We start from the raw sequence: 22,030 nt of genomic DNA, 5'->3' as shown, positions 1-22,030 counted from the left end.
GGCTTGTCAAGCAAATATATTTTAACTTAATTCAGTGTATTTGGTTTAATAATCCATCCACATTATCTGTCCTTGAGCCATAGCAGTTCTTCCAGCAACCTGAGTACAGCTTCTGTACTTCTTTGCTCCTTCTTCCTTCTCCCTACTGTTTACTGTGGTTGTGCCTTAGGCTTGAGAATTGAGCCTCTCCTCAGCATTTACGTTACTCCTCACAACCTGTTTGTAAGGCTTCAACAAGTTCTTTAAGAAGATGACTCTACAAATCAGCACCTCCAAATCTGCCCTTCATCTGTTTATAGCCCACATTTCGACTCGATACTTGGCATAGTTTGTCACTTCTGCTTCAACACGCCCCAAATCGGCACATTCATTTCATCCTCTTCTCCTCATCAAGGACCCCACTATTTTCCGGTTACTCACGAGTGTCGGAGCTAAGTGTGTGTGTGTTGTGGAGTCAAAACACTCTGGGATCTTAGCTCTTCCGTTTATAAATCTGACTGAAAATTACTTGTCAGGATGAACTCACTAAATAAATACATACATATATTTGGATACATATTTTTTTCTTTTGATAATACATATGTGGATATATTTTGGTCAAAACTTCCCAATAATGCAAGAGATATGGGTAGTGGAAGAAATACCCATAAAGAGATATAGCCAGCATCCATTTTACACTGAATTTTCTTACCTAACTGACCACTCTAAAGCGAGGAGTTAACATTAGTTGGAAACAAGGTGAGGAATAAAGCATATTCATGTGTTCTTTCATGTGCCTTCTTGTGAAATGTTAGTTCTAAAATTAATTCCAATTAGTTTCGATAAGTCTTATCAGTGTGCTGAAAAGTGGCATGAGTACCAGAGAGCAGGGACAAATGACAATGATTGAACTCTGGAGAGACTATGAAGACAGAGCTGCATGTTAGGTCGGGTATTAGCGGCGAGCTTCGAAGAGGATAAATGATTTGTAAAATATTTATGTGGTAATTTTGTGAACGGTGAGAAAGTATGGGAAAGAATCTTAGCAAATTTCATTAAGTATGAATATTACAACAAAAGTCTACAAAGATCTTTGCGGGTAATTTCCACATCTCTTTAAAAACAGATCATTCTTGGGGTGTCTGGACACCTCAGTCGGGTAAGTGACCTACTCTTGATTTTGGCTCAGGTCATGATGTCATGGTTCCTGGTATTGAGCCCTGAGTTGGGCTCTGTGCTGACAGCGTGGAGCCTGCTTGGGATCCTCTCTCTCTGTCTGTCTCTCTCCAGCTCACATGTACATGCTCTATTTCTCTTTCTCTGAAAAAAAAAACAAAAAAAAACAAGCCAACAAAAAACAAAAAACAACTTTAAAAACAGACCATCCTGCGCACTGTTTTAGATCATGTGTGGACACCAAATACATATGGTCTTTGCCCAAAACAGCATAAAAGGCAAGTTTAATGGCTTTAAGGAATATGACAGAATGTAGTACTTGAAGTATATTGAATGAAATAACGAAAAGATATGCAGCCTAACTTTGTACCATGAAGAAAACAAAAGGGGCCAATTCCTCTTGTACATACTTATGAAGTGGCCTATGTTGTAAAGTTGTTGGAAAGTGACTGTCCATGATTTTTATTTGAATTCAAATGATTATGGTAAAATTGGAATATATACAGAAGATACATTAACTTGTGATGATTGATTTTATAAGTGGGTGCAACTAGCATTCTTTTAAATCATATGTTCTTAAAATTTTATTTTACAAGCATTTAGTAGGAATACAACTATGGTAGATAGCTTTTGGGGTGTCTGCTCAGGTAAGTGCCTCAATTGCCAGCTTTTTCTCATGTGGCAGCCTCTGTGTCAAACGTGATCCCATCCTCTGACCATACTGATTGAACCCCATGCTGAGCTCTTTACCCATGCCATGCCAGATGCCTTCTCTGAAATTTCTGTTTGGGATCAAGAATGTGACATGGTCTCTCTGGGGGATGGGACCAAGATACATAAACTCAGGATCTAAACACACACACTGTCATACAAATTAGAAAGTAAAGAGAAAGAAGAAAGCAAAGGAGAGTAGGGAACAAAAGAGAGTAGAGATGGAATCTTGCCTGGGAGTCTGGTGGCTTTCAGCTATTACTTCCTATTCTTCCTAAGGTTCACCACTTTTGTGCTCCTGGGTTCTATAGGACCCCCTGTATCTTTATTCATTCTATTTGAAAAACATTGCTCACTTAAGTCAGCTGTTGCTGAGATTGAAGAGGCCTGAAACAACATCTCCTATATCTACCATACTTTCAGTGGGAATATCAAAACTACTTCATGTAGATTTGGAAATGTTTAGTTGAAATCTCAAAGACATTTGAAGTACTCAGTTACTTATAAAAAATGATTAATTGAAAAGGGTATGTAGGATACTTAGGTCAGGTAAAGCAAGATATAAGAAATGATATTTCGAATATATGAATGTAATTCAAACAACAAAGAGAAATAATATAAACAGAATCCTAAAGTACATATCATGAGAAGTGTTGCAGTATATTAGATGATAAAATCAACAAGGGCAGAAGACTCTTCAAGTTGTTACAACTACCAACCATACTGCACATAGATGTGAAACACTAAGATTTCAGAGAATAAAAGATGCCACAATAATTCACTCTGCCATATTCTCATCAGACCTGTATATGTTTTTGTAAAAATAGTACCTGCTAGTTTTGGAAAATACACATACATTTAAGGGCATAAAATCATGCTTCTTCTATGACCACCCAGATATCTATATTAGTAACATTTATGTGTATGTCCTCTCAATCTTTTTCTTCACTTATAACTCATCTTCCTGTATTTATGTTCAGTTATGCTCATATTTTGTTGTATTTTGTAGTAACTGACAAAACCTACAGTGATAATTTCTGAAATTTAATGCATTAAATAAAATTCATGGTTTCTTCCCTAAACAGCTAGAATGGAATCTCTATGAGGACAAGGACTCCACTGGTCTTACTCACAGCTGCCTACCCATGCCTAGCCCCTAAGTAAATACATTTTGTTAAAATAATATTTGAATAAATAGTCTAATGCAAGCACACACATATACATAGCACAAAATCAAGTTTAGTTTATAATTAGTCATTTTAATAATAAAAATACGAATTCTAATATTATACGTAAGTTTGCAGCTTTGATTGCACCTTCATGGCACTCACAATTGGAACTAATTAACTGTGTATACATAACTTAATGTTTTTATCCTCAGACTATAAACTTCAAAGGCCGGGATCATGACTGCAGATATTACCTGCAGTGCCTCGCACAATGATTGGCTCCTAGTGTGGGTTTAATACATCCCTGTTGAATCAATAACTGGTTTATTCATGTAGCCTCATGGTTCTCAAAACTTCTTTTTATTTGCTGACTGCTTCATTCAAATTAAATCTGTCATCAAAATGCAGTGTGTAAAGCAAGTTAAAATAGTGCTGTTCAGCTTTGAGTGGGCTTGGAGGCCTTGACTCCAGCTTCCTGACCCTTCTCCTTGTCCCCTACTGTGGTTTTTGAGGCACCATGGAGAGCCACTAGGGTTCCTTAGAAAATCCTTTGATAAGCCACTGAACCCATCTAACCACTTGGATTCCTTTTTGTAACATTCATCTAATGGAGACTTAGCACCTCCATCACCGGGGAACTCCCACTGTTCTGAGGTCGCCTGTTTTCCTTGTTGGACTGCCTCTAGGTTAAGATTTTTTTATTATATTAAGATGAAGTCTTCTCTATAGTCCTTAGAACTACCCTCTGAGACTGACAACAAGTCTAAATGTTCTTGTACATGTGTCTTTCAAATTTCTGAGGGTCACTATTACAGTCTGGTGGGGTTTTTTTGTTTGTTTTTTTGCCCTCCTCTCCTTTTTTTTTCTTCCTTATTTTTTCTCATACTACTTATATTTTGATTATGTTGATGATATAACAGAACAGTATACTAAAATAAAAGTATATTAATGTTATTGTTATAAAGTATCATGTAATAAAAGTGTTGCAACTTGCCTTTTTGAGGTATTTAAAATGTAGCAATAAGTATAAGTAATAATATAAAACCATCCATATTCTTACTACTCAAGGAACAGTAACTAATAGATTGTCATAATTGCTCCTATTCTTTTTTTAAAGAAATAAACTTAACCAATGAAGAAAAAAATCCTCTTTGGCAACTACCCTTATACCCCACCAGTATTCTGAGTTTGTCGTATGTCCTCAAATCAGTTTTCATTCTTCTACATACATGTGTATGCATCTACACATCCAGACATAAATAAATCTGTGCTGTCCAGTATGTAGCCACTGATTTAAATTTATTAAAATAAAGTGTAAAAAATCAGTTTCACCATTGGCACTAGCCATATTCTTTTTTTTTAATAAATAGTTCACCAAATGAACAAAAAGACTTTATTTTTTAAAAAGCAGATTAACACCAAAGTACTATGTAGTATCCATATCCATTGCAAAGATAATTACTGGAACTTTCAAAACATCATGAATAAGCCGAATCAATGGTTACAACTATAATTGTCAGCCAATATACCAATTTTTGTTCAAGGTCTAGTTTGATTCTACATAATGTTATTCACGTGCATTCCCTGTGCCTATTTAGTATCAAAATGGGGACTTTTGAAAGTCAAGCCCAGCTTATCTTGATTTTGAAGATGAAATACAGGCTAATCGAGAACTCTGGATTGCTGATTGAGTCATAGAAATCATGTCTTCTGATGTTCTGCAACAAACTGTATTTCTGAAAAATAAAATCAGAAATGAGATTCCTTTGAAACAGTCAGGTCTCCAAGCTTTCCAGCACCATGGACCAGGATGTGCTCAAACTGTGCTTTCCTTTGTCTTTCTAAACTCACCACTGGGAACCCAAAAGGGAGTCTCACTTTAACAGTTCCATTATAGAGATTTAAAAAATAATTTTTTTAAAAAATGCTTGTTTATTTCTGAGAGAGAGAGAGAGACAGAGAGACAGAGACAGAGTGTGAGCAGGGGAGGGGCAGAGAGAGAGAGGGAGACACAGAATCAGAAGCAGGCTCCGGGCTCTGAACTGTCAGCACGGAGCCAGCCATGGGGCTTGAACCCACGAACTGTGAGATCATGACTTGAGCCAAAGTAGGACCCTTAACCGACTGAGCCACTCAGGCACCCCTCATTATAGGGACTTTTAAGAACCACACAGAACCCACACAGAGGCAGTGGATAAGATTATCCATTACTTTTTCTGTTAACAACAACAACAAAAAGAGAGCACACTGGCAAATGGGAAAATGATAGCAGTCATATGGTCAAGAAAAATGGTTCTATAAATGTCTCCTTTCAAAATTATGTTCGAAGGTGTTTAAGACCAAAAGGGGGTTATAAAATGGTTAATTCAAACAATTCCTCTATAAGAAAAAGGCTCTTCATGTAAAGTGGCTGAGGATCTGGTAAAAAGAGCTGAGGGAAGGCAGATCCATGACAAGATCCAGCCCTACACTTGTATCCAGCATGCATTTATGACCTCATGCGTGTGTGTCTTGTGGGTGTGGATAGCTCCTCCTTGTACTTAAAAAGGAATGAAGAAATTAAAGTGAATTTGTGTGCTAATGAAAGCACACAGTTACAGACTCTGAGAGCCAAGCCCTTAGTTTATAAGGCAAGATTTCTATCATCGGAAGTGGGAACAGATGAACATGATGGCAGGCACTAAAAGCTGGGCCTGCTGTATTCGGGCCAGAGCAGTCTCAAAATTAAGGCAAACTGTGGCCTCTCAGCTTGAGACGGCCCCCAGAAAGGCCCACGGAGGCAAGAAAAGAAGCCGGCCAATGGCAAATTACTAGAAGATATTCAGACGGGGCAATGGTCACAGTTAGATGGGGTGACTTGGGGTCACGGTAGGTGGGAAACCCTTGAACCAACACTAGAGGTGACTGTCTTTGCATGTCCTGTGCACGACTCCAAGCAGCAATCTCTGGGCTTTTGGAGGTGTGTTACTTTTGCGATATTTTTGCCCCAAAAGAAGACATGAAGGTGAAGCCCTTAGAGCGATGAGGCCCCCAAGATGAAACCCCCATCCCTGGGGCTGGACTGGGTAAGAGTTGGAGAGCACTTCCTGCAGCACGTGGCTCCCTTCAGGTCTGGCAGCCTGCTATGTAAATGCTTTTAGTAGGTGCCTAGAAGAGCTTTGCAGTTGGGACAGTCGTGGTCCACAAGTGCATCCAGACAAAAAGGGATGAAGCAGCAAGCAGCCAGCTATGTACCCCAGCAGGCACAGGCTCCCCAAAACAGCCGGGTGAGGGCGCCGGCTGATAGGACAGCTGAGTCTTAATCATCTTGTTGCAGGAAGGACAACACATCTGGACTGGACGGTTGAAAAAGGAGTCCGGCTACTGCACTTAGTCTGCACAGCAGTTGCACTGGGGACAGGCAGTGTGGCTGGGTGTAGTAGCAGAAGAATTTATGCCCTTCCCATCCGGGCTCTTCACCAGCCCCATGGTCGGCCCTGGCAGCGGGGCAGGAGGCACGGGGAAGTAACTGTTGCCGGCTGGCCCCGAGAAAGACCCGGAGGGCTGCCTGGTAAGATTCTGGAACATTTTACTGCCACTGGCGCTGCCTGTCCTCACTAGCCTTATTCCAAGTGCACATGTAGCCACATGTGGCGAATGGCTCCTATTCCCATATTGGACAGTGGAGACATAGAGTATTTCCATCATTGTGGAGACCTGTGTTGGTATATATATTTTAGTATGTGCTTTTAAAATTTCACATAATGTAATACTGTTTATGTTTATAAAGCTGCTAAACTGCTTTGTTTTGTTTTTTAACCTGGTTTTATGTCGTTGAGATCTACCCAAATTTACATAGAGGTCTAGGGTATTCCTTTAAACTGGCATAGAGCATTTTATTTTATGAGCATACCACCTTTTTTTTTTTTAACCCATTTATCCTCAACTGAACATTGGCATTGTTTTCATTCTTCTATTTGAAAGCAATGTGTCAGCGAATATCTTTCTCTGGAATAAGTATGTAAAAGTGAAAATGTGCAACCATAAGGTATGCACACTTTTCAGTTTTGTTAGATATTGCCAAATCACTCTCCAAAGTGGTTGTATCAACTTTACTCTTATGAGGAGTGTATTAGGAATCATTTCCCTGTATCGTTGTCAACATTTGATATTCTTTACTAGTTTTGTTACTGGGTCAGATGAAAAGTGGAATTTTATTGATAGCCCATTGCTTTAATCACTATGTTGCACACCTGAAACCAATATTGTGGTTATTGATATGGTTAAACTTTTCACATATTTATTGATTACTTAGATTTTATTTTTGCATATTGCCTATTCATACACTTTGCACAGTTTTCTAATGGGATTTTTACCTGTTTCTTTTTATTGTTATTTTTTTAAATCTTTTTTAAACCTTTTTCTTAATGACTTGCAGTACTTATATTCTTACTCTACATACATATCTGACTAATATATCTTAGTACATAGTGATCTACTTCATTTTTTGGTAAAGTCTACATGGTCCCTATTATAACTTATTTAAATATTCCCTCATTGTTGGACATTTTAGTTACCTTCAGGGTTTTGTTATTACAAATAATACTGGTACCTTATTGGCTCCCACAAGCATTAATCGTGCTCATTGAATATTTATGGTTCTCTACCTTCTGGCACCTGGTGATTGACTTTCTGTGTTGTCGTATGTCCAGTCCTGGCAGGGCATTAATTTCCAGTGTGAGGTTCTCCAGAGTCTTTTTTACCCTCTACTGCTTTGACCAGCAATGTTACTGGTTAATGCTCTGTCAAGATTCTGGAGTGAGGGGGCACCTGGTTGACTCAGCCGGTTGAGGTACTGACTTCGGCTCAAGTCATGATCTCATGGTTCTGTGGGTTTGAGCTCCGCACCGGGCTCTCTGCTGTCAGGGTGGAGCCTGCTTCAGATCTTCTTCCCCCCTTCTTCCTACATCTCCCTCAGTCACGCTGTATCTCTCAAAATGAAACGTTTTTTTAAAAAAGGGGTGTGGATGACCATGATGATCAGAGGCCTTCCTCCCCACCCTCCAAACACCCACTTTGGACAGAAATTTTTTTTCTTGTCTTTCTTTATAAAAATAAACACTTTGAATTAAAAGCCACTAACATTCTGTGGTTGTCTGTTGTCATGGCATGACCCCATTTGTCCTGATGGCCACACCCTATTGCTTGTATTTACTAGTTAAGAAACTTTAAAACAAATGGGGTTCATCTGCATGGTTTAGAATCACAGAATTCTAGAAGTTAATTTCTAGAGGTCAACTATTTTACTCTTCCTCTTAAAAATTCATCTCCTAAATCATATCTCCTAGAATAATGCCTAATGGGGTAACAGCAAATTCCCTTTTCTTTAGTTTGTGGAATCCCAGTCCTTTTGTTTGTCTATTCATCAGTTCATGGACATTTTGGATTATTTCCAAACATCATTGGCTATAATGAATGATGCTAATATGAACATCAAGTACAAGTTTTTGTGTGGACATTAGTTTTTATTTCTCTTGGATATATATATACCTAGGAGTAGAAATGCAGACTCATATGGAAACTCTATGTTTAACTTTTTTAAAAACTGACAGTTTCCAAAATAGTTGCACAATTTCACATTCCTACCAACCATGTATGAAGATTCCAATTTCTTCACATCCTCATCAACACTTGTTATCATCCATCTTTTCAAGTATAGCCATCCTAGTGGGTGTGAAGCATCTCAATTGTACTTTTTTCCCCTTAAAGTTTATTTATTTTTGAGAGAGAGAGAGAGAGAGAGCGCAGAGGAGGGGCAGAGAGAGAGGGAGAGAGACAATCCCAAGCAGGCTCTGTGATGTCAGCACAGAGCCCTACTAGGGGCTTGAACTCACGAGCAGTGAGATCATGACCCTTGCTGAAATCAAGAGTGGGATGTTTAACCAACTGAGCCACCCAGGTACCCCCTTTTCAAAAAAAAAAAATGTTTATTTATTTATTTAGAGAGATAAAGAGTGAGAGAGAGCACAGGGGAGGAGCAGAGAGGGGAGAGGGGGAATCCCAAGCAGGCTCCCCACTGTCAGTGCAGAGCCTGTTATACGGGGTTTAAACTTCACGAACTGTGAGATCATGACCAGAGCCAAAATCAAGAGTTGGACACTTAATCGACTGAGCCACCCAGATACCCCCAGGATGATGTTTTTAAAGAAAAGTGGAATCCTCCCCCCCCCCAATCATTATAGACTTTTGCTGTAATATTCATATGAAACCGAGCCAGGCAGTTGCTGTTTGTTATTTTTAGTGCCACTCTAAAAGCATGCATTTTACTTATTTTTTTAATTCAATAAATTATTGTCATTGTTTTTGATGCTAATATTGTCCCCAATTTTTCTAGTGGTTATCCTCAACTCATTCTTTAAAATATGTCTTAAAGTAAGGGAATACAGTGTTTCGTGGAGCATATTATTAAAGTTATTGTAAGTGCTTTGCAATGGTAAATTCACTGTACCATGAAAACAAATGTATAAAGGACTCACAGTTAAGAAGTGAGTAATTCTGATACTAGGACAGCATATCATTTTCATAGTTAACAAGTTAAACTAATTGCAAAATGTAAATAATCGGTAAGAGTGGATTCTATTTAACAACCAATAAAAAATATTAGCAATTTGAGCCATCTATTTACCTTCAGAATGGTAAATCTTTTCCTGACTCCTGTATATGATGACTGGTGCCAATAAACTGAAATATACTTGTAGCCAAGTGTATGGCCTAAACACCGTATGCTACTGTAAATTGCAGAGAATAGGATGAAATTATTTCTGATTCTAAATACTTGGAAATATGTTTCATTAAAAATAGTTTCTAAGCAATGTGCTTGAAAACACATTTCGATAGCATTAGAGTTAAGAAAGGCATCGAGATTTTAAAACTATGAGTTGGGAAGCCCAGAGTATGTATCCCAATTAGAAGGAGAAAAATTTGTATTGAGTTTTAGCTCCGCCCACAGCAATTATTTCCTTCCTTCTGTAACTGTCAATTTCCTCCCCAGTCCCAGGAGCTTCTCTGACCAGTTCCGCAGTCTGTCTTTGTGATGATGGTTTCAAATGAGGCAGCCGCGATGATACGGCTTAAGTTCTCGGTTTCTCCCCGAGACTTGACAGTTGGGGCTGGAACCACACAGAAGCGTCTTTATCTCGAGTACTCACAGAGGTGGAAAACCAGAGAGGGCGGAGCAAACTTTTAGGGAGCGTCTCCCCTGCCCGCGGCCTCTTCCACCTGCTCTTCCCCGATTGGCTGTCGTAAGTCTCAGCCGTCCAATCGCGCTGGCGCGCCCAGCGCGCGGTTCCGCCACGCCGTCGCGCATGCTTACTCGGGGACCCGCCCCTGTGCTTCATCGCTCCTGAAAGCCGGAGAAGGACACCAGCGAAGCTGTGGGAGCCGGGCCTGGCTGTCTTCGTGCTAACGTTACAGGGCTGCGCTGGGACTTTGGACGGGTCCAGTGGCAGAGCGACAGAGAAAACAAACACACAACTGCCCGATTTATTCATGTCCCTTAAGTGGAGGTTTTCGTGGGTTGACCGCTTTCATTGTGGTACAATCTCTACAAACTGATTTGCCTGTGGGGACTCGAAAAAATGCGACTTCATTCTTTGCGTCGGGGCAGATGGAAAAGCGGGGTGAATGAACCGAGTACTTAAAAAAAAAAAAGTAAACTTTTCTCTTGTGCAGGGTGGCTGGGGTTACCATTCCTTTGAGTTTTACTACCCCGAAACTAAACACTTCCTCGCAACCGACCCATCCCTCAACCCTAGCATATCCTGGTTTCTGTGAAATGACCGCCTGTAGGCGCTAGAAATGCGGACGTTACTTTCTGCTCTAGAAAAAACGTCCCCATTAGTTTCCAAGGTGTACAACTCAGAAAAGTGACCCAAAACAAAAAATGATCAGCTTTCGATGGAGAGGCAAAGTCTCGTGGTCCTTCTTCACAAATTGGCCAGCGAACTCCAGGCCCCAGACGGTCCGTAGCGGGGGGTGGCGGGGCGGGGGGGGTGGGGGGGGAACAAGGCCTCCGGCGGGCTGCAACTACCAAGCTCCACGCCAGGCCTGCCCCTGCGGCCGCTCGGAAAACGCGGCGAGTGGAACCCGCACGCGGAAGCGCCGGCCGCACTGAGCATGCCCAGTTGCAGAGCCGACCAGAGGAGTTTTTTTTTTTCTTTTCTTTTCTTTCGTTTTTTTTTTTTTTTTTTTTTTTTTTTTTGGTCTCAAGTAGGAGGCCTACCCCCCCCACCCCCACCCCCAGCCCCCCACCCCCACCCCCGACCTAAGCAGCTACCATGTCTGAGGTCCCCGGCGCGGCGTTGTCCCAGGCGGGTTGGTAAGTGGCAAGTCCCGCCGGCCGCCCGGCCGCGGGCGCGGGCCGGGGCCCCGAGGAGGGTTGGGGTTGGGGGCGGTGGGTACGTGTCGGGGTAGGCGGAGGCCGCCGCCTGCCCCCGGCCTCTCTCCGGCCCTCCGGGCCGGCTCCGCCCCCGGCGCCACGCGGAGCCGAGCGAGTCCCCCAGCTCCCCTCGGGGCGGCGGCGGCGGCGGCGCGGCCTGGGCCCCGGGCGGCGGGCGGCGGGCCGGGGAGAGGCCGGGGGGCCGCTGGCAGAGCAGGCAGGGCGGCTGGCGGCCCAGGCCCGAGCGGATCCGCCCGATAGGACCTGCCGCGCCGTGCGCGCCGCTCCGGGCGGTGTTGCTGCGGCGGGACGAGGGGAGGCGAGGGCTGGAGAACCGTGTGCGGCAGAGAGGGGCGAGCGCGGCCGGAGCCCGCGGGCCCGCGGGCCCGCGGGAAGTTGAGGGTCGACCCAAGCAAAGCCTGTGCGGCTGCCTGGGCCGCCGCTTCTTTTCCGTAATTTCGGAGTAGTGTACGGACCGGTGTGAAGCTGCCCTCCGTGGCACACTCACAACTTCTGAAGCTAGGAATGACCTCATTGTCAACTCGTGTGGGTGCTCCGTAGAACTTTTCTTGAAGCGATGGCAGTGTTCTGATTTTTAAACACGTTTCACGTCAAGATTTTAACATCTGAGAGCAAGAAAAAATTATGCGAAATTAAGCCGTTTCTGAAACTGAGGTCATTGCAGTTGTTAACATTGTTTAATTTAGTAACGCTTTTCCAGGCCTTCATAGGCACAGAGAGGAGGGGTAGGAAGGATGAAAAAGATTTGCCCCTGCTCTCTGGCAGTTCACTATCTTAGGGAAAAGAGCAGAGAGGGAGGCATCCAAAGAACGAACACAAAAACGGAGACAGTGGCAAACTGTACAGAGGAGCAGGCAAATGTGCTATGGAATTGGAGGGGAAGGAGAGCTCACTTCCTAGAGAAGTGGGTTTTGAAAGACGGCGAGGAAAGGGCTTTCTAGGCAGAGCCACTGGAGACGCAACACAGAAGTAGGGAAGCGCTTATTGGTTTGCAGAACTGACACTAGATCCTTGTGGTTCGTGGAAGTAGGAGGGTGTGCAGTGAGGCTTAAGACCCGAAAGGTTGGGCCAGATTTAACACCTGTATTTTGAAGAGAGGGGGCTCCTGGCTGTTCAAGTTAGAAGACTAGCACAGAACTGGTAAAAGTAACTTTACGTATCTAGAAAGTGGTGGAGCTGAAAGGTGAGCACAGGGGGGCTGGTCCTTCCCACTGTTATGCCTTGTTCCTATAGTTTTTCCGTGAACACCATTAGCATAACAGACTGTGGAGTTAAAAGCTAACCTTACCCAGTTTTACTTTTGTTCTGGAATTTCTACCTTCAGTTTCTTTACCTCAAAGGACGTATTGAAGATTCTTGGGTCACTCTTCGTTTTATTATTATTATTATTATTATTATTGTTATTATTATTAAAGTTTCTTTATTCAGAGAGAGAGCAAGCACGTAAGCACGGGAGGGGCAGAGAGAGAGAATCCCAAGCAGGCTCCAAGCTGTCCGCACAGGGCTGAATTTAGGGCCCAATCTCAGGAATCATGAGCTGAGGTGAAGTTGGATGCTTAATTGCCAGAGCCACTGAGGCGCCTCCTTGGATCACTCTTCTATTTCAGTTTTTTCCCATGCTTCGTTAGATTGAGCCTTAGTTCTTCAACCTAGTGATACAACCTCAGGTAGAAACTTGGTCTTTTACTTCTTTCCAACATGACCCCACCTCCTTTAGAAAGGCTAGTCTCATATTTTGGTTCTAAACACATACTAAATTGTTCTTTTTTGGTTTTGGACCCTAAACTCCTTAAGGGTGGGGAACTATAACTGATTTTTCTGTGTATTTTTGGTGCCAGGGAGCCACTACAGTGTAGGTTTTCAGTAAAGTCTCATACAATTGACCTTGGGATGCCCCTGCCAATTAGAATTCAGACCCTGCCAATCAGACTGCTAGCAGGGGTTTCCACCCAATCTTAGAGTGCCTCCCTTTGTTATAAAGCTAAAGGAATGTTATATTGTAACATTTGTTACTTTATATCACAAATTATCTGTTTAACATGTTTCTTTTTCCACCAGATTTCTGTTGCTTTTGTAAGGCAGTGACTAATGAAGGCAATAGTAAGCCATGGGTCTAATAAGGCTGTTTTTCTAGGAATTTTGGAGTTACATGTAATTCCTAATGGGTCTTGAATGGGTTAGATTTGTGCCAAACAAAAGGATCTCCTAGGCGTTCAGGTGACCTGTATAGATCTTACATTTAAGTATAGACTTACTGTGTTAAAATACAGAATTTCAAATGTTTAGGCAGAGAAGAGTACTAGAAGGAGAATTGATGACCAAAGAGTACCTCTGACCAGTTCATTTCAGTTCTGATATTCTCAGTTTCCTCTAACTCTTGAGATTCTCTATTATTGTCACTGACAAAACCATTTTTCTTAGTACTTAATCTATTCACTTAATGACTTGTAGGACTTAAAAAGAAATAGATGCTAACCTAAACTATTAAATCCTTTCTATTATCTTCACCTAAAACAATAGGTTAGGGTAATATCTTATGCCAAAAAAGCTTAGGTTTCTAATCTATTATTCCAGTTTGTTATTTTCTGAGTATTTTTCCCCCTCCTAAGTCCTTAATCTTCATTAGAACCCCCACAAAATCAATATTTTAAAATATAACTCCAACAGTAGCCACCCTGGCAGACTTTACAATAATTTTTTTCTTTAGTGATGAGTAGCATAGAAAACATCAGGTTTTGCTGATTTGAACTTTAAAACTTTCAGGGACTTACACAGTATGGTGATTATGTTTAAATAATGCACTAAATAGTACATTGATCTTTTGTGGTACTTAGTTATGTGTGGAATAGACTTCAGTATGAGAGGAGATTTTACTTAATTTGTCTAGATAACAGATTTACTTAATACCTTTTTGGTTTTTCTCCTTGGAGAATCCCTTAAGGGGGATTTGTATATTTCTACTAACCATTTGAATCTTTAAAATTTTTATAGAAATGTGAATCTTTTGAAATTTTTATTTATTTTAAAGTTTATTTATTTTGAGAGAGCGAGCGGGTGTGGGAGAGAGTATCCCAAGTAGGCTCCACAGTGTCAGGAAGGAGCCCATTTTGGGGCTCCAACTCAGGAACCCAGGAGATCATGACCTGAACTGAAATCAAGAGTCAGATGCCCTACTGACTTTCAAAAGGTGCCCCAACCTTTTGAAACTTTAAAAAAATAGAAACATGTTAGAACACAATTAGTTGTGATTGTGTTTTTGAAAAGGTGGAGCGCCTGGGTAGCTCAGTCAGTTAAGCCTTTGACTTTGGCTTCAGGTCATGATCTCATGGCCCCTGGGTTTGTGCTGACAGCTCAGAGCCTGGGGCCTGCTTCTGATTTTTGTGTCTCCCTCTCTCTCTGCCCCTCCCCTGCTTGTGCTGTCTCTATCTCTGTCTGTGTCTCTCTCAAAAATAAATAAACATTTAAAAAAATGAACGAAAAAAAAAGAGAAGGTATTTTCCATAGAATTAGTGATGGTATAGCTTAATGTCTTCAGGTGCGGATGAAGAAACTGAAGCACCATGGGAATCAAAAATTTCCTCAGTTACAAGTAGCAGAACCAAGAATAGAGCCCAAACGGGCGGAATAAAGATTCAAAACTCATTTCCATCAAGCCATGGTGACCACTTCTAATTTAAATTGTTGATAAAAAAAAAATGATACATTTTAAAATAGAAAATTGGATTTAAGCATTTTATAGTGTGTAAATTTACTTTTTTCTTTGGGAAAGATAAAGTGCTTATGCTGAGGAATGGTGATTTTGGAAACAAAGAAACCTTTATCTTGCGGTGGCTCACCTAAGGGCTGATTAGGGTTATCTGAAAATCTGGTTAATTGTGTATTTTTCTAAGTCTGAGAATAAGGTCTGAAAAAGTAAGACACCATATTGTATGTCTTTGCCTTACTCGGCAGTTTGGAGTTGAAGACACCATAAGGTAGCATTAGAAATAGTGTGTTTCCATTTGTATTATGAACATAATTTCTGAGAAACTCCAGGTTTCTAACATAACAAGGCTTAACCAGGTTGTGCTCTGGGATTTTTGTTTTTGTGTTTTGGTGAGGAGGGCAGGGTTAGAGGGAAAATAAAAGGATGAACACAAAGGTCTTCTTACCTTGTTCGCCTTGAATTTCACCTTTCCTTTTGGATTCTCTCTCTTTGATGACTGGTGCTACGACCACACTGACCATCCTCTGGCCCAAGTGTATACTCCTCTCCCTTTCTTTCACCTTGAGACACCTAAGAAAGATGATAGCTTGTAACAGTCTTTATCAAAATTTAGTGCTGAAGAAGAACAACTTTGATATATATTTAGATGGATATAGTCCATCTACAAGTTCTGTCCATTTATTATTTAGGAAGCACAGTGGCAGTATGGGTACAAAGTGAATGCTGTCTTGTCTTGAAGGGGGCCTGCCCTATTCCACATGTTGCCTTGAGAATGATATTTCAAAGTGGTACTTCAGGACATTTTGCTGGAATTTGTAATTCCTGACTTTTAGCCTGGCCACAGAGGGAGAGCTGCTTTTCCCATTCCATCACGTGGAAGCTTCCTTCCAAATACATTAATGGTCATGACCAAGAAAGTCAGATTCCTGTCCTGTAGTCCACCCTGCACCTTTCTTGTATGGTTTCTGTTTTCTGAGAGACACAACACTTCCTCAGGAGACTGCTGGTCATTGATCCCAGTCTTTAAATGAAAAGCAACCTGGGGCACCAGGTTCTGCAGTTGGTTCAGCGTCCTACTTCCGCTCGGGTCATGATCTCGTGGCTTGTGGGTCTGAGCCCCATGTCAGGCTCTGCGCTGACAGCTCGAAGCCCGGAGCCTGCCTCAGATTCTGTGTCTCCCTCTCTCTGCCCCTCCCCCGCTCACATCTGTCTCTCTCTCTCTCAAAAATAAACATAAAAAAATGAAAGAAAAAAAAAAAAGAAAAGCAACCTTTGCAGTACCATCAATATAACTATACCTTTATGTACTACACTGTTGGTAATAGACAATAAGAGTTTATACAAAGAGCATGTGAAATTTTGCTCCCTTATATTCCAACATAATTCTTAGGCATAAGTATATTTGTAAAGGATATTAGTAGTTCTTTATAAGGTTGTACATTAAGTGCAGGATATTTTATTATCTAAAATTATAATATATTCTATCATTACCACTTTGATATAAACATACTCTTGGTATACTCTTTTGGAAAGGATAAGAACCATGAACACACTTTTTAGCTGAAACAATAATAGATCATGTTCAAGAACATTAGAAGAAACCAGTTGATTTATATTTTGGTTTCAGGGGACTTATCAGAGACCTCCTATTTTGAAACATTTCCCATTTCTTTAATGAGCATTTGTAACTATCTCTTTGGTTTACCTTGTTTGTGAAATTATAGTTCAACAGTAATAAGCCTTGTTGACCTTCTGTCTCAAAATATGTTACACACTGCCTGGCAGCTTCTGATACTATAAAGTGCTAAAAAAAAATGACTGGATATTCTGTTAAACTGTGCAAGTTTTCAGGTTTCAAGGTGCTGTTTGCAGTGATTTTTTTTTTTTTTTTTTTTTTTTTTTTTTGGTGAATAACCTATAAATCTAGTTTCAACTGCCTGTAGACTTGACTGCCTCAAGCATAAAAGGGGTATAAAAAGAAACTTGCTACCTCAGCAAGTTGAAAATAATTTTCTCCTCTCACACAGCAGCATTTGCTAAATCAAGTAAAAATTACATAGTAACATTTCAAGAACCATAAAAATATAACTATATCAACTTTTTTGGTTTATGTTTTCTCCTTTTGACAAAAGAAGAATATTGGCATTTTGACTTACCATGTTGCAGTTAAGTCCCAACTATTTAGAAACTGTGATTTTTTGTAAGATGTAGGCTCTGGAAGTAGCTGAAGAAGACTTTGCCTCCAGATGGTCTTTAGAAGAAGTAGACTGCACTCCCAACAATGCAAAAATTTTTGTGTAAAAATTGAGAAACATTTTTATGAGGTCATAGAATGAAAACAAAGAAAAGCAGAGAAGAGGGGGCAAGAAATATGTGGTGATAACATAAAATGTTAACAAGGGTGTCAAATCAAGGATACTGAGAGCAGAAAGGAAGCACACTGGTGATATAGAGAAGGAGGAAAGAACCACATCATGCTCCAGGACTGGACAGAGCCTGCCTGTACCTTATTACTATAACCCCTATAGGTTTCACACCCTGACTTGATAGGTGTAAGTCTGTGTGCATGCATGAGCAGTTTTTATACTTACTACAGTTTCACAGCCTTTAAAGTGGAGACAGATAGCTACCCTCATCTTAGGATGGTGCTGCTGAAGATATGGTATCTTTACAACAATAAGTAAGCCTCTGCAATAATGCAGAGAAATATGTAACCCCATATAGTAATGTGTGTACTGAGATACACATAGTAAATGTTTATGCATCTTGTACACAAGGCACTGTTTGTTTTGGTGATGATATACTAGTTGGTCAGAATTTAAACATGTCATATACTGGTATTTTGCTTGAGAAGTCTGGGAAGCTTTCCAGAACTAGTGCTGTATAAGCAGGGCATGTTATATATGCCATCTCACATGGTGTCTAGTCTTTGTCTAGGGAAAAAAACAAGGCAGATTCACTAACACATTCATTCAACAAATAATTATTAAACATCTTGCTGTGGCAGACTCTTTAGTTCAATCAGATGTAGTCTTAAGGGGAGAAAGCCATTAATTACATATTCAAACATTGCATCTGTAAAGTACACAGAAACGAAAAGGGACATGGTTCTAGATGAGCTTATAGAAGGGAAATTTGGTGTCTTTGTGGTGGTCAGAGAATGCTTCCCTGAGATCTGGAGGATGAGTGGGAATTAAATAGACTAAGTAAGGGTAAAGCAGCATATGCAGAGTTTATAGGGCAGTAAGGAACATGGTGAGTACAAAGGTCTGAAGGACCAGGATGAGTGGAGGGCAAGACAGAGGTGGTATAGTGAGGCGGAACTGGGAGACACTTAGGGTCTGGGTCATGTAGCTCAGGCCTTGCTTTCATTCTGGAGGCAGTAGAAATCAGTTGGAAAGTTTTATCAGGGGTTGGGACGGTTGAAGTAGGGATGACATCATAGTTAGATGTTGAGAAATGCTTGCATTGAAGAAAATGGCTCGGAGCTTGGCTTGAGTAGAGTGGTAGAATGGTGGTGATGATTGCGATGGAGAACAGAGATTGATTTGATTGGTATTTGAGAGGTAAAATGGACAGAACTTTTAGATGGACTATATCCATCTAAATATACGCATCTATATATGGGAAAGAGAGAGAAGGAGGTGTCAAGGGGTTGATTTCTGGGTTTCTGGCTTGTATACCTAAACTGATTACAGTATGGCTAGATAGGGAGTCTTAGAAAAGGAGTACATTTTTGAGGGGTGGATCATGAATTGAAGTTGGACATTATTTGAGTACGAGGTGCCTTTGAGTCATCTAAAGTAAGATGTCAGTTAGATATTAGGAAATACTAATCTTGCACTAGGAAGAAGACTGGATTAGAGATATAAATATGGAGTCATTTGGGTATAGCTGATGACTGAAGTAGTGCATGGATGAGATCATCTAAGGCTGCACTGTCCAGTATGGTAGACATTAGCCACATGTGGTTACTGAATACTTGAAATATGTCTAACCCAAATTTGCATGTGATGTAAATGTAAAATACACACCAGGTTTGGAAGACTTAGTACCAAAAAAGGATATAAATATCTCTCATTCATTTTCATATTGTTTGCATATTGAAATAATGCCATCACTATATTGTGTTAAAATATGTTATTAAATTAATTGCACATGTTTCTCTTTACTTTTTAAAAATGTGATTACCAGAAAATTTAAAATTACGTATGTGGCTTGCATTACATTTCTATTAGCACCTATCAGTGATCTAAAAATCAAACTTTAAATAAGAAGAGGCTAGGTGCAAGCACTGAGGAATTTCAGCATTTAAAATTTTTTTAATGTATTTTTTATTTTTTTACATGCATTTATTTTTGAGAGACAGAGCATGAGCAGGGGAGGGGCAGAGAGAGAGGGAGACACAGAATCCGAAGCAGGCTCCAGGCTCCGAGCTGTCAGCACAGAGCCTGACGCGGGGGGCTCAAACCCACAAACCAGGAGATCATGACCTGAGCCAAAGATGCTCAACCGAGTAAGCCACTCAGGCACCTGGGAATTTCAGCATTTTAAAGGAGACTTAGCTTTTTAGGAGCTGCAGGGCAGGGCGGGGGAGCATTGGAATATGAAATCAGTGACTTTTCTGAAAAGAGAAAATGGATATGTCTTTAAGAGTTCTGTGATAAGGTTATTTGCTTAGGTCAGTATTGGATTACTGGATTGGATTATTAGAGACTCAGAGCAGTTTTTAAAAACATTTTTTAAAACTTCAGATATTTGAACGTTTCTTTTTTTAATTCCCCCCCCCCCAAATCCCCTTAAAACTCCTCTAAATATAAAATGCTCATAAAATTCAGCTGCAACTTTTCAGAAGACAGTCAGTCTATAATGGATATTAAGTGAAGAAAGATATTAAGAAAAAAAATTTTTTATTCTATTAAATTCCTAGGCAGGACCTTGAGAAGTTTGAAAATTAACAAATTTTTAAAAATACAGAATATGAAACATTAAGCATAAATATTAATGGGGAAAAAACTTAAATAAATTAAGCCAACAGTTTATAATGGATTTAAGAATAATTCAGTTTAAGTTTTGTTTTGGAAGAGAAATAGGGATGTATTTAAGCTTAAGTGTCTGGAAAGTTGGTAGATGATCATGATAAAGTTAGTGAAATAATTTTTCCTTTTGCCATTAATATATTCTAATATTGTTAGATCAAAAGAAATAAGTAAATATTTGGTTTTTCCAAATAGTTAAAATAGTTTGATTGATGTCTTATTTCGTAAGCTCCTGTAGGACGAGGATGAAGTCATATCTCTGAGGTGTTCTGGCATTTAGCGGGGTGCAAGGTCCACAGTAGGCATGTACATGCTTGTGGAATGAATGTTCCACAAATTCCATTGTAATTTAGTCTCAGTATGTTTCATCATACTGTTTTTGTGTTCTCCAGGAATATAAAACTTTTTCAAGCCTTGCGTAGAGGAGAAAATTGTTACTTGTGAAATGAATATTGTGAAATTTTAAAAACTAGTTTTATGAAAAAATGTAATTTTTACAGTAATGTAGGAAATAACCTGTTATACAAGCTTTCCCTATTTTTTAAAAATGTTTATTGTTTTAGGGGCGCCTGGGTGGCTCAGTCAATTGAACGTCTGACTTCAGCTCATGTCAGGATCTCACAGTCCACGGGTTTGAGCCCCACGTCGGGCTGTCAGTTCAGAGCCTGGACTCTGCTTCGGATTCTGTGTCTCCCTCTCACTGTGTTCCTCCCCCACTCACGCTCTCTCTCTATCAAAAAATGAATAAACCTTAAAAAAAAATTTTAAAAATGTTTATTCTTTTATTTTGAGAGAGAGAGAGAGCACGTGTGTGTGTGTGCAAGCACAGGAGCAGCAGAGGGGCAGAGAGAGGGAGAGAGAGAGAATCCCAAGCAGGCTCTGCGCTGTCAGCTCAGAGCCCCCAAGCAGGGCTCAATCCCCCAAGCAGGGCTCAATCCCACAGACCAAGAGATCATGACCTGAGCCGAAATCAAGAGTCTGATGCTTAACCGACTGAGCCACTAGCACCCCAAAGCTTTCTCTATTTATTGATATTTGCTTCTAACTGAATACAAACATACACACTTACAGATATGTTGGTAACATTTCTTGCATGGGACAACCAACTGTTTTGGGAGGGGTTTGAAATGTTCTTTCTCAAACCAATGTTAATAGAAACTATTTTCAGAAGTTTGTTTTTAGTATAAATTTGTCCTAGGTCCTAATTATTTCTTTACACTTTTGATATTTTATGGGATACTACAAATTTTTACTTTTCCTTTTGATGTTTCATAATTGCTTGTTATGTCGGGGTCCCTGGTTAGAAAGGCATTAGGAGAGGAGGTTATCATTCATTCTGTGGCCTTTGATGAGGCAAAGAAGTGGACACTGGGACACTTCCCAGTTTATTAAGCTGGCATAAGGTTCCAGCCCACTGGATTTTACGTGAGGACCCTGCCAAGCACAGGTTGCTCTTTCGTTAACTTTCAATTATGAACAACAGAAAAGGTCATCTATATGTTACTAGTTAGGGGAAGGCCTTCTTCTCAGTGGCCTTCCTCAGTTTACCAAACTCAGAATGGCACATACCATTGACCCTTTTTGCTTGCGCTGAGAGCCTAGGTTGGTATGCAGAGGCTTCTGTTCCTGGGAGTTTGCCATGATCTTTTGTCCAGGCTGCTTGCTGAATCTCTCAGTGTGTTTCACTCTACATTGTAACAGTGAGATTTCTCCAGGATTGTGTTAATTTGACTTCTTTCCTTAGTTATGCTTCTTGGTACAGGTTAGTACCCAGGCTCTGTCAGATTCCTCTTTGGACATTCTGAAGTTCTAC

General features: G+C 40.5%; 1 protein-coding gene and 1 pseudogene across 5 annotated transcripts in view; one reads left to right on the top strand and one right to left on the bottom strand.

The window, feature by feature from the left end:
- Positions 1–5,759: 5,759 nt before the first annotated feature.
- LOC109247173 (uncharacterized) lies at positions 5,760–6,722 on the bottom strand (annotated as a pseudogene).
- Positions 6,723–11,311: 4,589 nt separating this feature from the next.
- Positions 11,312–22,030, top strand: part of TDRD3 (tudor domain containing 3) — a 160,360-nt gene continuing 149,641 nt past the window's right edge. For all 5 annotated transcript variants that reach the window (XM_019415595.2, XM_019415596.2, XM_019415591.2 and 2 more), the window contains exon 1: positions 11,312–11,391. In XM_019415595.2, coding sequence (XP_019271140.2) covers positions 11,351–11,391 — 41 coding nt within the window. In that variant the 5' untranslated portion in view covers positions 11,312–11,350. The remainder of the gene's footprint in view (positions 11,392–22,030) is intronic.

Source organism: Panthera pardus, unplaced genomic scaffold (assembly GCF_024362965.1).
Source record: "Panthera pardus isolate Hobbes unplaced genomic scaffold, ASM2436296v1 HiC_scaffold_1, whole genome shotgun sequence".
In the NCBI taxonomy this organism is placed as follows: domain Eukaryota; kingdom Metazoa; phylum Chordata; class Mammalia; order Carnivora; family Felidae; genus Panthera; species Panthera pardus.
Note: the sequence above shows the minus strand (reverse complement) of the source record. Positions and strands in the feature narration are given on the sequence as shown.